Genomic DNA, 15454 nt, shown 5'->3' on the forward strand with positions numbered 1-15454 from the left:
TATGTTACTTAATTATTTTATATAATCACTTTGAGAATATATATTTGTATTATTCAAAAAAATTTGTCAAAACAAATACAATTTCTTTTTTTTTCTAATATCAAGATTATTTATATGTGTGAAATTCATTAATATGAAATCAAATTATATGAAAATATAGTTTTCCAGCAAAGAAAGTATAGATATAAATAATTTATTTTATTACTTCAAAAGTAAATTTTATGTTATTTAAAAAAAAATTAAATGGAATAACTCTATTTTGTGAACTTTCCTTTTAAATGAAATCATATTATATGTACATATATTTTCGTTTCTAAATTCAGTTTTTAAAATTTTTAGACTTTTCCTTTTTATAATATATTATATTTTGAAAATTTTAAAAATCAAACTAAATTAGATGTAATATTTTTATTTCATTAAGGATATCTCAAAAATTAACTCTCTTAAGAATTAAAATCAAGATTATTTTGTGAACTTTCCTTTTTATGAATTACATTATATATAAAATGTATTTTCGTTTTTTTTTAATTTTTAATTTTTCTTAGATATATAGGTTCTTTAAAAAAAAAGGAAACCTAAATAAAAAAGGAAAAATAAAATAAAACAGGCATATAATAATGATAATTAGATATATATTTGATTTATTAAGGGTATCATTGTAATCAACCACCGTGAGAGTTAACGTGAGCGCGACACATAGGAAACTGACTTCTCAAATAATATTATAGAGATATATTAGGAAACTATATATTACTAATTGATTGATTAATAAAATAAACCAACAAAACAGGAAACATAAAATTAAGTATAACTAAATATTAACTTAATTAAGTATTTAGTATTAATATACTGTATGTATATTAAAAAAGATTTCATTAAAATTATTTTTGTGCCATCAAAACAGGAAACGTAAAATAAACTAACTAAAAATCATATGCCAGTGACTTGGATCAATATCAAAACATCAATCGATTATCAGCATAAATTTTGTACAAAAAAGAACAAAACATGGCTTTATTTTTTTGGTAAAAAGAAAAACTTACATAGTACAGATTCTCCTATTTTCATGTTTTTAAATTTGGACCGAACCAGCGGTCAGATCAGGTTCAATCGCTAACCAGACATTAAGCCGGGTTGGGTTTATGCCAAAACCCACTTGAAATTGAACTGGTTAAAAATTCATATTGAATCATTAAAATTCAGAAACCAACAATCCAACGAACCAGCTAAACCATGGTTCATATAAAAACAAAAAAATTGTTAATATATAATCAAATTTTCCTTTTTACAGAATAAAAATAGGGTTTGTGATAAACTGTGACTCACGAGGTATTGTCGTCTTTAACGTCTTTTTTCTTTTCGAGTCTATTACGTTTCTGCAAGACTACAACTCACAAAGTACTTCGCAAAGTCTTGTTTTTGTGGATGAGACTGATAATTGAAAACTTAAGTTTGTGTCTTTAATAAATCTGCAAAACTTTTGATTGTTTTATTATTTTTATTACATTTCAGTTTGCTATTTTTTTAAGTTTTTCTAAACATTATAGTTACTGAAACATTTAATTTGATATTATCTATCTATGTTAAACTATACATATTATTTACAAAACATCGTTAAATTCAGTTTAATACATCGAACCCGGTCGAACCCAATCGAACCGGATCGAACCACATTGATCCGTGACCCAAAATATTTCCGATTCACTCACCAGTCCTATTTTAAAAACACTGCATAATTTCAAAGCTCAACAGGGTTACTATAAAGAATATCTCTCCCAAAAAAACTTGACCTTTTTGTTTGTTAATGTCATCATCACTGGTCATTTTCAAGTGTCACAATGTTTACCATCTATCTGATTTTGAATAGCTTTCACAGCTGCAACTCTAGCAGCTGTCGCAGCTTTGTTTGCCGCAGCTACAGCTCGTACCACCTTTTCATCGACCCATCTCTGACCCACACCTTTTCTGGCCACCTCTCGAGCACTCTGTAATTACCAAGATATACGGTTTAAGTGTCTTTGAATCAAAACAATGTGTTACTTCAAAAAACTTCAGCCTCTTTAAACCCAAAACCGTAAGCATTTTGGAAAGTTTGATCCTCTTGGTGTTATATATACATACCTGAACCGATTTTACGAACCAGGTCCATTTCTAGAGAAAGCCGGTTTACTAGATTACCATCAATCCCATTCACCGCATTTTGTATCTCCGATTCTAAATCCATAGGCGCCATAGCCTTGCTTACGACCTTCATGCCAAGCTCCTTGGTAGTAGTGACCATTAGCGAAATGGTAAACACCAAACCCATGAATCTTGTCTCCAAAGTAGTCTCCAGCATACTTGCCTCCATTCCTACAACAAACAAGAGCTCACACATAATTAAGCAGAGAGATCTTTATTTATAGGGACCCTTATTTATATGAATGTAACAAAAGGAAGCAAACAACTACCTTTAAGCTAACGACATTGGTTAAGTATGTTCACTGGGATCTAAAAGTCCAAGTCAAAATGCATTCAATGACTTTAACTTTCGGCAACAAAAACGATAATCCGACCCAAATCATTTACTAATTAACAAGATCCTAATTAAACTAAGAAAATAATTTAATAACGTGAACTAAACTTTATTAGCTTGCTTTGCTGAAACAAAGTCTTATATTTCAAACGGAACCGAAGAAGAACAACAACAATAAGCATTAAAATGAGGTCTTCTACAAATGATTCAAAGCTTTCAGACCACTCTCTTAAGCTTCAGCTTCATCCTTTCAACCGCACTACGCAGCGTCTCCTCATCTTTACAGAACGCAAACCTCACTAAGTTCTTCCCTTCTTCCGGGTTCAAATAAAACACACTCGTCGGGATCGCAACCACCCCCACTTCCTTGATAAGATACTCACAGAAGGCCACATCGTCCCCAAACCCAAACGGCGTGTGATCAACCACCACAAAGTAAGTCCCACTCGACGGGAACACTTCAAACCCAACCTCCTTCAAACCCTTGACAAGAATCTCCTTCTTCTCGCTGTAGTCTCTCTTCAGCTCCGCGTAATAAGACTCCGGCGCCTGCAGAGCCGCGACAGCCGCGGCTTGCATCGGCGTCGAAGTGGCGAAAGTGAGGTAAGAATGCGCTTGACGTATCCCCCAAGTCAAATGAGGCGGCGCAACGGCCCAACCGATCTTCCAACCCGTTAACGAGAAGGTCTTTCCTAGAGAGTTCATCGTCACGGTCCTCTCGTACATATCGGGGAGAGAAGCAATGCAGATGTGATCCATCTCAAAATCAAGCTTATCATACACCTCATCAGAGAACACAACGACGTCGTTCTCGATACATAGAGAAGCGATGGCTTCAAGCTCTTCTCTAGTGAACATCTTCCCCGTGGGGTTGTGAGGAGTGTTCATCAGTATAGCTCTCGTCTCCCTGCTAACCGCGGCTCTAAGCTCATCCAAAGGGATAGCAAATCCAGGCGGGCGCAAAGTGATGCATTTCACTTTCGCGCCCGCCATGGAGAGAGTAGCCTCGTAGGAGTCGTAGAAAGGCGCGAAGACGATGACTTCGTCGCCTGGGTTGATTAAACCAAGCACGGTTGCAGCTATGGCCTCCGTGCAGCCGCAGGTGACGGTGACTTCTCTCTCCGGGTCGACGACGAGGCCAGTGTCTTGGAGGAAACGGGAGGCTACTGCGGAGTTGAGCTCGGGAGCCCCGAAGGCGCGTGCGTACTGGTTTTTACCGTCTTTGATGGCTTGGATGGCGGCTTCTTTGATGAAATCGGGGCCGTCGAAGTTGGGGAAGCCTTGGCCTAGGTTGATCGCTCCGTGTTTGTTGCCCAATATGCTCATCTGTGTGAATATCGTCGTCTTGAACTTCTCTAACCGTTTCGCCACCTAACAAAATCAAGGTCACAGTCATATAACAACAAAGTCAACGATCTTAAAGAGGCTTAAAAGATGAAAGATTTTGATTGATCGATGATATGGGTTTTAGTGTTAAGCTGTAAAAGGCAGGATCGTGGGACCGTGCCCGCATGAACAAAGTGGAAATCCAAATCGGACAAAGGAAAAGAGACCAAAATATCAAAACAAAAAAAGACAGAACAGCAGCTTCAAGTGTTGCAATAGCAAACACGAATTCAAAAAAAAAAAAAAAAATCAAATCCTGTAAATTCCAAAGCACGAGAAATAAAAAAGTTTGTCTTTTTCAATCGTTTGATTATATACACAATAAGAAGCGATGAATTAAGAAGCAGAGACTCCACGAAAACTGGAGAGAGCTGAGTTACCTGGACGGGTCTCTGAGTCGACTCGTTCTGGATCGGAGTTGTGGTGGACATTGTAGCTTTGGTTTGAGGGCGGATACAGGTGGGTGGTTTCAGGGAGGTTCGTGGGGAATAAGAAGAGAAAGGGATAAGAGAGGATCTGATGAAGCTTAGTTGTCTGAGCATCACATTCACACTATGCTGTGTGTCCAGGTTCATTGACTTTTCATCATTACCTGAAACCGAAACTGCCTTTATCTTTTCTTTTTAGGGTTTTCTTAATTCTCAACGTTGGTGGGCTTTCAGATACAACACGACTCCTTACTCGTGGGCCGCCAAGCCGCCTTGTTTATGGCATGTTATATTTGGCAACGCCCTCCACTTATACTCTTTCTGGCTTTGACGTAAGGCCTTTTTGTGTCGCCGAGTTTGACAAAGTAGTGTTTATAGCTTTTACGAATCACGATGGATAGCTATTTATTTGCTAACAAACAAATCTTGTTAAGCTCAAGAATCTTACGCAGTTATCTACTGCCTTGGATGTCTCAGACAAAAGTTTGTGATTCATTAGCCTTACGCATCATATGAGTATCGGTCGTAATTGCCTTATTTATTGTGATATTGAAAAGCCCGTTAATAAAAATTTAGAATTTGGTATTGGTGTAGGGCCAAAACTATTACTTGCTTCGTTTTAAGCGAACAACCCATCAACAACAACTGGAATTTGCAAATTCTTAGCTTTAAATATTAAACATTTAAACCTATTAAAAATGAATATAGAAGAGTAGAATAAGATGAATGGAATGTAGTAGAAAAATGAAAGAGACTTGTTCCATATTAAAATTGTAATGGAATGTTTTTAGTATATGATTAAATTTAAATCGATAGTCAAAATGTGAAGACATATATATATATATATATATATATATATATATATATATATATATATATATATATGATCATGATAGAGATTGGCCACTACAAGTATACAAGTAGACGCATCATTTGGAACTGTGAAAGATGAGTATCAGAGTATCAATCATTGGAGAAAAATGTGTACCAAACAAGACTTACAAAAGAAAAGGGACATACAATGTATAGTGTATACACATATTATATTTTTTTTTTCAAAGCATAAGTTTACAAGTAGTCATGCATGATTATGAGAAACCCTCCAACGCATAAGCTTACAAACATGTCATGTTTTTTTTGTATATACCCATCTCTTGTCTTTTTTGGGTAAAACCTACTTTGATATGAATTTATATTGATTTTTCCTTCGTTACTGGGATATAATACTATATGCTGAAGTTAAAACATGGCCATGAGTCATGTGAGAAAAAACTGTACATACAATGACATAAAGAAAAATACTAAAATAAAGTTCTATAGTGGGTGGACGTTTCATTGCCGCAATGGAATATTCAAGTTTGAACATTGCGCCACTATTTCACCACTGATAGTTTAAAGCTAGAGTGTTCTGGTTATGGTAACAGATATGCAATTAGTCTGGCTAGAAGGTGAACATTTGGGTACACATAAAGCTAGGGAAAATATCAGTTAATTTTGATTTGATTCGTTATTTTATTTTGATTCAAACCGAAAAATTCGGATATCCATAACTCTACGAAGCAAAATAAATATTAATATGAAATATTCGTAAGAAACAAAGTAAATCAAAAATACTAATATTGTTAGAAATGGATATCCAGTCCAATCTGTTATATGCATATATACATATATTTATATAAATTATGTAGATATATATTATATTGTATATAAGTTTTAAAGTATTTTTATTTACTAAGTTTATTAAATGATTTCTTATAATTTGTAAAAGTAAATAAATTTTTAGTTTTGTAATAAAATATGATTATTTTATATTTTTTAGATTTTTTTATTTTTTCTAATTTTTATTTATTTATAATTTTTATTTATTTTTACAGTTTGAATTGAATATCTGATCAAAAATTTAAAAATATACGTACAGATCAAATCAAATCAGATAATTGATTATTCAGATCAAAGATATCAGATCATGGTCGTCATAGACTTTTAAGTCATCTGAAACTGGCGTGTGAAGTGTAGCTTTTTCTCTGTAGTTTAGGGTATGCAAAAAAAGTTTTAAAAGGTGAAGATATCGAAGATGATTTTTTTTCCACCATGACATACGCACGTGCTAGCTTATCCACACGCTTTTGTCACTCTTTATCTAATGTAGTAACTTTCTTTGCCCATTGCATAGAATTCAGTTCACAATCGTACGCTAAGGCTGAGCGTAACGTGAGAACGTGTTTTTTCCTTTTGACTTAAACGTGAGAACGTGTTCTATCTTGAATTTTTGTGTCCTGTCGTATTCTCGTTACTTCTCAAAAAATTCATCAAAACACTTTTTTTCTTTAATTTATTGTAAAGAACTAGGACTAAATCCGCCCTACGGGCGGGACAATAATATACAAATAATTTAAATATATTTAAAATATTTTTATTTCTCAAAAAATTAAATTAATTTTTATCAAGTCAAATTTGTCTATTTATTTTTCAAATTATAAACTTATATAAATAGAATCTAATCATTTTACAGATCAAATTACAAATTATAAAATACAAATTTTCAAAGTTTATTCTAATTTAGCTGCTAACGATATGTCACATCGACTATTTTTGACAAATAAGACACATCTAACTAATAATCGTGGTGTGTTCATGCCGGATGTGTTTGTTTATGATAGATTTGGTTGTGTCACTGGCTCCTTGTGTTGCAGTTGTTCATGATAGATTTAGTTGTCTCTTACTGTTACTTTCGTTGGGATAGCGATTTTAGAACTTGACTTGATTTCTTAGTTATTGTTCATTACTCCTTACCATTATTCCAAAAGTTGTAACTCGATATGTTTTCTTTGCTTTTTTTTTTTAGGAAAAATAATTCTTACTTATTTTTGTGATAAGCTGAAAGGAGTGAAAACAATCATGTGCAAACGCTATAACCGTAGGATTGAATAATGGTATTTTGTGCATTTTTATGTTTCTTTTGTTTATGATGATCATTGTATTGCATGCTCTTATTAGAAATTGTCTTCTATTTTTTTTTTAACAACTTCATTGATGATGAAAGCAAGTAAGGTTCAAAACAACAAGAAAGGTGAAAACCTTCAAGAGAAAACTAACCCAAATGCTCAACCTAAACAAAGATCTATGAGCAAAAAGATGAGGCTTCTCTTAAAATTCTCTGATGTAGCCATGCAGGACCTCGAGCGCTAGGTAGGAATTGAAACGCCCATCTCTGAGGACACTCCGAGCAATCTCTCTCGCGATCTGATTCGAGAACATCGACTCTGTTTCCAGAGTGACTGACCGAAACAGAGTTAACAAAATATGAATTAGTGGTCTGAGACTATTGGAGATAAAATAATTTTTGAAAGTGATATTCTTTCACCAACATGTGTACATGTGACTATTTCACCTTCGATAGCTCATTTTGTCATATGAGTTAGGATGAGTTTATTTTTATTGTTTACTTTACATTTTTATATAGATGTTTAATTTAGTTTTTTTCATTTTTAATTACATATTTACTTATTTTATTTTTATATATTGTATATTTACTTATTTTAATTTTCTTCTTTTTATATTAACTGATAATATTACGATAGATGTTTAATGTTATATTTCCATTTCTTTTATTGTATATTTATTTATTTATTTTTTTAATGCCACATGGACACCTTATGGAACCTCAAAAACTCTCTTTTATTAGTAGAGATTTAATTATTGTTCATTTTTTTTAGATTTCGTATTTACTTATTATTATTTTTTAGTAATATAAGCTGGCATGTTTTGGGAAATATTTCATTTAGCTTTTCTTGGAAATAATAAAAATGTAAACTACATGTAAAAAATGCAATATTACCATTTCTTATATTGTATATATTTTTATTCTAATTTTCAAATTTATTTATTCAACTTTTAAATATAAAATGGTAATAATACATTATGGATATTATAATGTAACATTTCTTATATTATATATATTTTTAAAAAAAATAAATATATTTTTAAAAAATAATATTATTTACTTTTTTCTTATATTGTATATTTACTTATTCTAGTTTTCTTGCTTTATTATGATAAATATTTAATGTAATATTTCTGTTTCTTATGCTGTATATTTACTTATTATTTATTTTCTGTTTTTAATAATAATACCACGTGTCATAAATATTAATGTAATATTTTTGTTTTTTATTTTCAAATAGATGTCAATGTAATATTTTCATTTCTTATATTCTATATTTATTTTTTACCTTAAATTTACTTATTCTAATTTTCTTATTTTTAGATGGATGTAATATTTCAAAATAATTTAAATATAAAACTATATGTTATTTCAAATATATGTTTAATATAATATTTACTAATATTGTAATGTTACCATTTCTTAAAAATACTTGGAAATAATTTAAATGTAAAATATACATTATTTCAGATATATGTTTAATGTAATATTTCTATTTTTATATGTATATTTACTTATTATTTGTTTTTACTTATATAGTATATCTATTTATTATTTATTTTCTGTATTTTTAATAACAATGCCACGTAGCATTCTCCGGTGATTTTTTTCCGCTGATGTGGACGTTCCCTAGAGCCTCAAAACCGAACTTTTATTAGTATAGATGATTTTTTTTTTCGCTGATGTGGACGTTCTGTGGAGCCTCAAAAGCGAATTTTTATTAGTATAGATTATGATAAATGTTTAATATAATATTTTTATTACTGATATTTTATTTATTATTCATTTTTATATACAATTTTCAGATTTATTTTTAATTTAGTTTTTTCATTTTAATTGTATATTTATTTTTTCATATATTGTATAGTTACCTATTTTAATTTTCTTGTTTTTATATCAAATGATAATATTACGATGAATGTTTAATGTAATAGTTATGTTTCTTATATTGTATTTTTACTTGTTATTTATTTTACTATACAATTTTATATTTATAAAATTATAATATATATCTTGAAGCCTCAAATAACTGTATATTTGTTTATTTTTTTCTTGTATTGTATATTTATTTTTTTCAATTGTTTTGCGTTTATGTCAAATTTCAATATTACGATATATGTTTAATGTAATATTTCTAATTTTTATATTATATATTTACTTATTATTTATTTTATTATACATTTTTTGATAGATGTTTAATGTAATATTTTTATTTCTTATATGGTATATTTACTTATTATCTATTGTTTAATGTAATAGTTATGTTTCTTATATTGTATTTTTACTTGTTATTTATTTTACTATACAATTTTATATTTATAAACTATAATATATATCTTGAAGCCTCAAATAACTGTATATTTGTTTATTTTTTTCTTATATTGTATATTTATTGTTTTCAATTGTTTTGCGTTTATATCAAATTTCAATATTACGATATATGTTTAATGTAATATTTCTAATTTTTATATTATATATTTACTTATTATTTATTTTATTATACATTTTCAGATAGATGTTTAATGTAATATTTTTATTTCTTATATGGTATATTTACTTATTATCTATTTCTTTTTCTATTGTATATTTACTTATTATTTATTTTATTATACATTTTTAGTTAAATGTTTAATGTAATAATTCTATTTCTTGTTTGGTATATTTACTTATTATCTATTTTTTCTTATATTGTTTTTAGATAGCTGTTTAATGTAATATTTCTATTTCTTATATTGGATATTTACTTATTATATATTTTTACTTCTATTGTAAATTTACTTATTTGTTTATTTTTTATTTTTTTATTAATAATGACACATGGCATCTTACGGGAGAATAAGTTTACGCTGATGTGGACGCTCTCTGGTTCTTCAAAAGGGTACTTTTAATAGTATAGATTAGTTGTCGTTTGCAAATAAATAAATAAATTAGTTGTCTACTTCTGGATTTAAGTATTTTCTTGTCCAATATTTTTTTTTAACAAGTTATGTATTCTTACTTAGAATTCACTATGTCAATTTAACATTTTACCAAAAAAAAAAAATTCACTATGTCTCGTGTAAAGTATTATTTTAACCAATTTTCATTACAAAAATGTTATTTTAGAATTTTAATATAAATTATAATTTAATATTAATTACAAATGTATTGATTTTATAAATAATTACATCTATCTCAAATATTCATGGTTGAATAATAATTAATAAAAAAATTAAATGCATTTCAATTATTTTTTTAAATTTATGTAAAAATGTCAAATATTCTTTACAAAACAGAAAGAGTAATATTCTATAATCGTAACCTATTTGAATTCTTGATTGTATTATCACAATCTTGATTTTGTAATTTCCTGGTGGCAAAACATACCATAAACCATGTATGCTTTTTTGTTAAACCATGTATACTTATATATATATATATATATATATCAATGCTGGTCTAACATGTTTGATGTCCTAAGCAAATTTTTAACAACATTTTCACATTTTTTCCTGATAATCGTATATAAATATGTATAATATAAAATATCACATTAATTTTTAACTAATTCAACTGCATTAATAGTTATTAAATATATTATAAAGTTAATTGTATAACAATATTTGTTAACATTTTCACCATAATCAATCATAATTTACTATAATCGATTGTTAATATAAAATCTCAGATTTTAAAAATGATATTTTATTTAAATTTATTATAATTTTTCCTTATATTTTATTAATTTTAATTATATTTTATATGATTTTATTAAAGTTTATATGTAAACATAATTGATATTTATTTAATAATAATAATAATATTTGTAAAAACACTAGTTTTGTTTATATATTTTTATTAATAATAAATGTTATACGGATAATGAAAAACAACTAAACAAATAAAAAAACGCTAGTTGCACTGGACTCTGAAAGTATTGAATTTTGTCACTGACTAATAATCTCAAAAGTTATATTTATCTAAAAAAATCTGCATAATTATAAATACTGATAAAATATTTTTAAAAATATACCTCCTTAATTTGGATGTCATAATAGGTGGTTTGGTTGACTTCCCCTCTAGACAACCCGTATATATATCTATTACTATAAAGAAAGGTTGTTTCTATCTTGGTGACACATCAGCATCCATGTCACAAATTCAAACTATGTAAGCATGACACGTGGCATGGAGGATGAAACTTAGCGTTTCATTTATTCTCAAATCGGAATGAGCTTTTTTTATAGTTGGGCTGTACGGTTCTTCTTCCTCCCTGCTAGAAGAAACTCGGCGTTACGGTTCTTGGAGAGATTCACTTAATACAATTGATGTCGTCATTTATATCACCGACCCACTCTTCCCACCACATATCATTCTATACATCTCTTCTTATCTCAAGTGATTGCATATTTTCATCTATAAATAAATGAGTTTAAATCTGTGAAGTCCATCCATTTTTACTTCTAAATCATTCAAGAGATTTTTAGTTGAAGATTATTGAAAGTTCTGGGTTTCACGGACCTTACATGAAATGCGTTGACAGCTGCTTGATTATGAGAGGAATGTTGCTGCTGAGTTTCTTGAAAATCTGCAAGAGTCTGTTTTTTCAGTGATTTTATTCCAACCCGATAATCTGTTTCCAATATAATAGAGGAATATTCTGCGAATCTTATTCTTTATGTTCCGGGAGGACCAAAGATAGTCTACCAGCACCACCGTAAAACTCCAGCCCACCACCGTCAGCGGAGAATCCAGAGGATGTCTGAGTTTCATGTGCAGGTGAATCTGATTCTCTAGATCGACTGAGGCTATCGATTCTTTCTTTATCGAAGCGTTAGTCTGTTCTTCCGTCAAATTTGGTCTTCTTCATTACGGTTGCTCTTTGTTGAGCTTTCCCCGGTGAGGACCTCACTTTCGGCGTTGAAGAAGTGGATTGACTCATCAGAAGTGGAAAGCTAAATAAATTGAGTCTGACATCTCGTGGAGCAATTGGAGAAAAAGAGTTCATCTGATTGTGCCTCTAGAATCTTGAAGGGATTGAGCTTAGGACATGTTGAGGTATAGTTGATAATTTTTTTTTAAAGTGTTGTTGATGTGGTTCCGCTGAAAGTTTCAGAGATTTGTGAATTTGATATATAATGGTGGTAACAAATAAGTTTAATCGCTGAAATCTTTATCTACTCTTTATCTTGCAAGCTGTTACTTTCTGACAAGTTAAAGTCTAAAGGTCTTGGCTTTAAGATTTTGGCCGCGTCTTGAAGAGCTTTCTTTGTGTATCTGCCATGCATTTGGAGAACTAGGTTTTTTAGTGACGTTAGTACAGCACTTAGGAGAGGCTAAGGAAACTGGAACTGACGTTTATCTTTGTTGTCATTCCACAAACAAGTCGTTTTGATGTTAGCTTTTTGTAGTAGCTTGGTTGAGTTGGATTTGAGAGGATGCAAGAACTTGACAGATTTAGTGTTAGTTTCTTTGAACAAAAGCTGTGTGAAGTTGAGGAGTCTAGACATTGCAAGTTGTCGATTGATTCTGGGTGATGAATTAGAGGCTTTTGTTATGAAGTGACAATGCTTGAAGAAGATTATAATCGCAGAGAACAAGAATATTGAGGCTGCCATGAAATGAGCTTCAAGTAAGTTAATGGAAGTTGTTGCTCTTGATTCAGATGTTCTAGAACTGTTTATGTGAAGTATATAAATCATTAAGTGGAAATTACATTATCCTTGGTTTTAAATTTTCTTAGCTCTGTTTTTTTAACACCTACGTTCCTTAGCTCTGCTTTGTTTCACTTTTACATTTCAACAATACTACACATTTATAAGATTTGGTCGTTTAATTATAAACAGGTCCAGCAAAGTGCACATTTTATGAGATGATTACTAACTCATGCAAAACCCATACAATCTTAATAAAACAGAAACCAATTATTTTACCTATGAGTTCAAACATAAACCAATCAACAACACGAGCGATATAAGTTCTTGAAATATGTTAGCCGACCGCTTCTTTTTCAATGAGACCTGTTTTCGCAAATTACATTCACCAGTTTTGTCTTATAAATCATCTTCAGAAACATATAAAATAACTCATATCACATCTATTCATCCTACAAATGCTCTCTTGAAATCAATTTCTCGCACAAAACATTTTAAATATTCACCCATCCTTATCAAACACATCACTTCTAAATGCAAAGCTAATATACAACCAGTTGTTCCAAAAAAAAAGCTAATATACAAGTTGTAATCCAAATAACAAATAACGGATAGTCCAAATGATGATGTAAAATAAGCTAGATAAAGAATGAGGTCCAGATTTTTAAATTAATCTTATTCTTATATGTAACTAAAATGAATACTTTTCAATCAAATAATAAAAAAATCGGCTATTACACTTTTAAATTGTCATGCATATGTTTAAATTTAGATTGTCATGCATATGTTTAAATTTAAAGTGTCGTGCATATACTTAAACTTAATTTATTTTATAATAACCTCAAAATCAACTATGCAGAGCTATTAATTTGATTATAGATCTCTATATCATTGATACACATTTTATTTTCTAAATAATATTGAAATTTTTTTGAATTATAAAACCACAACCAAACCATATTTATCCTCAAAAAAGAAAAACAAATACAGAGCTAAACTAATATTTAAATTTTAAGTTAATAAAAATTTATATTAAAAATTTACTCTAAATATTTCAACTATTTTTGAAATAACATCCCGCCCGTAGGGCGGGCCGACCCTAGTATATATATAACCGAGGGAAAATATTCATAGGAAAGATATTTACAACAGTTGGATTTGTTCATAGTTTTCCAAAATGATTTTTCATTATAGATTTTTCCATTGTAGTTTTCACATCTAGAAAATTGCAGTCATACATAACGTATCAAGAAAACAAATATTAATTGATCAAAGTTTACATATTTTCTGTTTTACACTAATCCAAAGTGACACGTATATATTTTTTTGTTTTGTAATGTTTAACTAGTTGATGGTCCGCACCTTATACGGACTTTTATATATATACCCAATTTAATTTTAATGGATTTATAGAAATTTTAAATTAAATTAGATACAAATTTAAATTATATAACTTTAAAATTTATGTTGATAATCAATGTATTAAATTATATTTTATTGTATTTATGGGATGTAGATTTTGGATAAAAAATATTACTAATCAAATTAGGAAACTTAGATTTGAAATAAAACATGTAGACTGAAAAATAATCTAGTGGCATTAGATTTAAAAACAATAACAACCAATAAAAAATCAACAAAATAACAATAACCAATAAATATTATATATTTTCTATAGTTCAGATTTTAAGAACAATGAGGCAAAACACAAAATAATATATTAGAAAACATTTTATTTATATTCTTTTAGATTATATCTATATCATTTTTATTATTTGTCAAATTTTAATGTTACTTTACGTTTTTGTCCCATTTTTCACGCTTCTATATTTTTAATTTTTTGGTTAATTTTTATTTTGTCGTTTACATAGTATTTACTATTTTGGTTTTAAATATGCTATTTTGATGACATTTATAATTTACGGATCAAAAGTAGTTTATGTTTGACATGCAAATAAAAATTAATTTGTTTTAGGTTAGGAATATGATCTTAATATTGAAATATATAAATATTTAACATAGATATACAATTTATATTTCAAATATATATTTTCAATGATACTTTTCCTTTAATTTTAGCTTTAATATTATAAAAATATGTATTTGGATTAATTTTTCTAATAAGAATCAGAGAAGCTGGTTAAATATTAGTTATTAAAATCATAAACTAAATATAAAATAAATATATTTATGATAAAGTAGAATGTGTTAATATTTATTCTTAAAATATATTTATTAATTAAATATCATAAATATCATGATAAGAATATATATTAAATACTTTAAAAATATTAGTATATATTTATCGGTAGAATTAGTTAATATCACTTTATTAATTATCTTAAATATCATGCTAAATATATATATTTAAGAAAAATACTAATTAAACTAATGGTTTATCTTAAAACCATAGAAAAGATGACAAATAAGCAAAATAACATGATAAATAAGCAAAATATCCTAAAATCATTGAGAGAATAATAGTATAGATGTAAAACATACGTACACAAGATCTCATTTAGAATCATATTTACTGAAAAACTTTTTT

At 28.7% G+C, this 15454-nt stretch overlaps 2 protein-coding genes and 1 long non-coding RNA gene across 4 annotated transcripts; 1 reads left to right on the top strand and 2 right to left on the bottom strand.

The window, feature by feature from the left end:
• Positions 1–1615: 1615 nt before the first annotated feature.
• Positions 1616–2578, bottom strand: LOC130497796 (uncharacterized). 2 transcript variants are annotated; one of them, XM_056990987.1, is made up of 3 exons: positions 2451–2578; positions 2122–2352; positions 1616–1985 (listed from the first exon to the last, which is right to left on the bottom strand). In XM_056990987.1, exons 2-3 carry the CDS (start codon positions 2348–2350, stop codon positions 1936–1938), a joined length of 279 nt encoding a protein of 92 aa, XP_056846967.1. In that variant the 5' UTR covers positions 2351–2352; positions 2451–2578; the 3' UTR covers positions 1616–1935. The 2 variants fall into 2 exon arrangements, with proteins under 2 accessions (XP_056846967.1, XP_056846966.1); XM_056990986.1 differs by having other exon boundaries at positions 2122–2459.
• Positions 2579–2603: 25 nt separating this feature from the next.
• LOC108818209 (uncharacterized) lies at positions 2604–4825 on the bottom strand. The gene is made up of 3 exons (XM_018591108.2): positions 4778–4825; positions 4282–4515; positions 2604–3886 (listed from the first exon to the last, which is right to left on the bottom strand). The coding sequence occupies exons 1-3, from the start codon at positions 4823–4825 to the stop codon at positions 2732–2734; spliced, it is 1437 nt and encodes a 478-aa protein (XP_018446610.2). The 3' UTR covers positions 2604–2731.
• Positions 4826–11533: 6708 nt separating this feature from the next.
• On the top strand, positions 11534–13075 carry LOC130497797 (uncharacterized). The gene is made up of 2 exons (XR_008936771.1): positions 11534–12310; positions 12449–13075. It is a non-coding gene; the product is annotated as an uncharacterized LOC130497797 (long non-coding RNA).
• The last annotated feature ends 2379 nt before the right edge of the window (positions 13076–15454 follow it).

This window comes from Raphanus sativus, chromosome 7 (genome assembly GCF_000801105.2).
Source record: "Raphanus sativus cultivar WK10039 chromosome 7, ASM80110v3, whole genome shotgun sequence".
NCBI lineage: Eukaryota > Viridiplantae > Streptophyta > Magnoliopsida > Brassicales > Brassicaceae > Raphanus > Raphanus sativus.

Bases quoted from the DNA above. Each gene is read 5' to 3' on its own strand.
- LOC130497796 (XM_056990986.1), bottom strand. From the start codon at position 2,377: ATGTGTGAGCTCTTGTTTGTTGTAGGAATGGAGGCAAGTATGCTGGAG. The intron at 1,986-2,121 runs GTATGTATATAT...TGGTAATTACAG, and splicing joins GGTTCGTAAAATCGGTTCAG to AGTGCTCGAGAGGTGGCCAG.
- LOC108818209 (XM_018591108.2), bottom strand. From the start codon at position 4,825: ATGAATCACAAACTTTTGTCTGAGACATCCAAGGCAGTAGATAACTGC. The intron at 4,516-4,777 runs GTAAGATTCTTG...TAAAAAGAAAAG, and splicing joins CCAAGGCAGTAGATAACTGC to ATAAAGGCAGTTTCGGTTTC. The intron at 3,887-4,281 runs GTAACTCAGCTC...TGATTTTGTTAG, and splicing joins CGACTCAGAGACCCGTCCAG to GTGGCGAAACGGTTAGAGAA.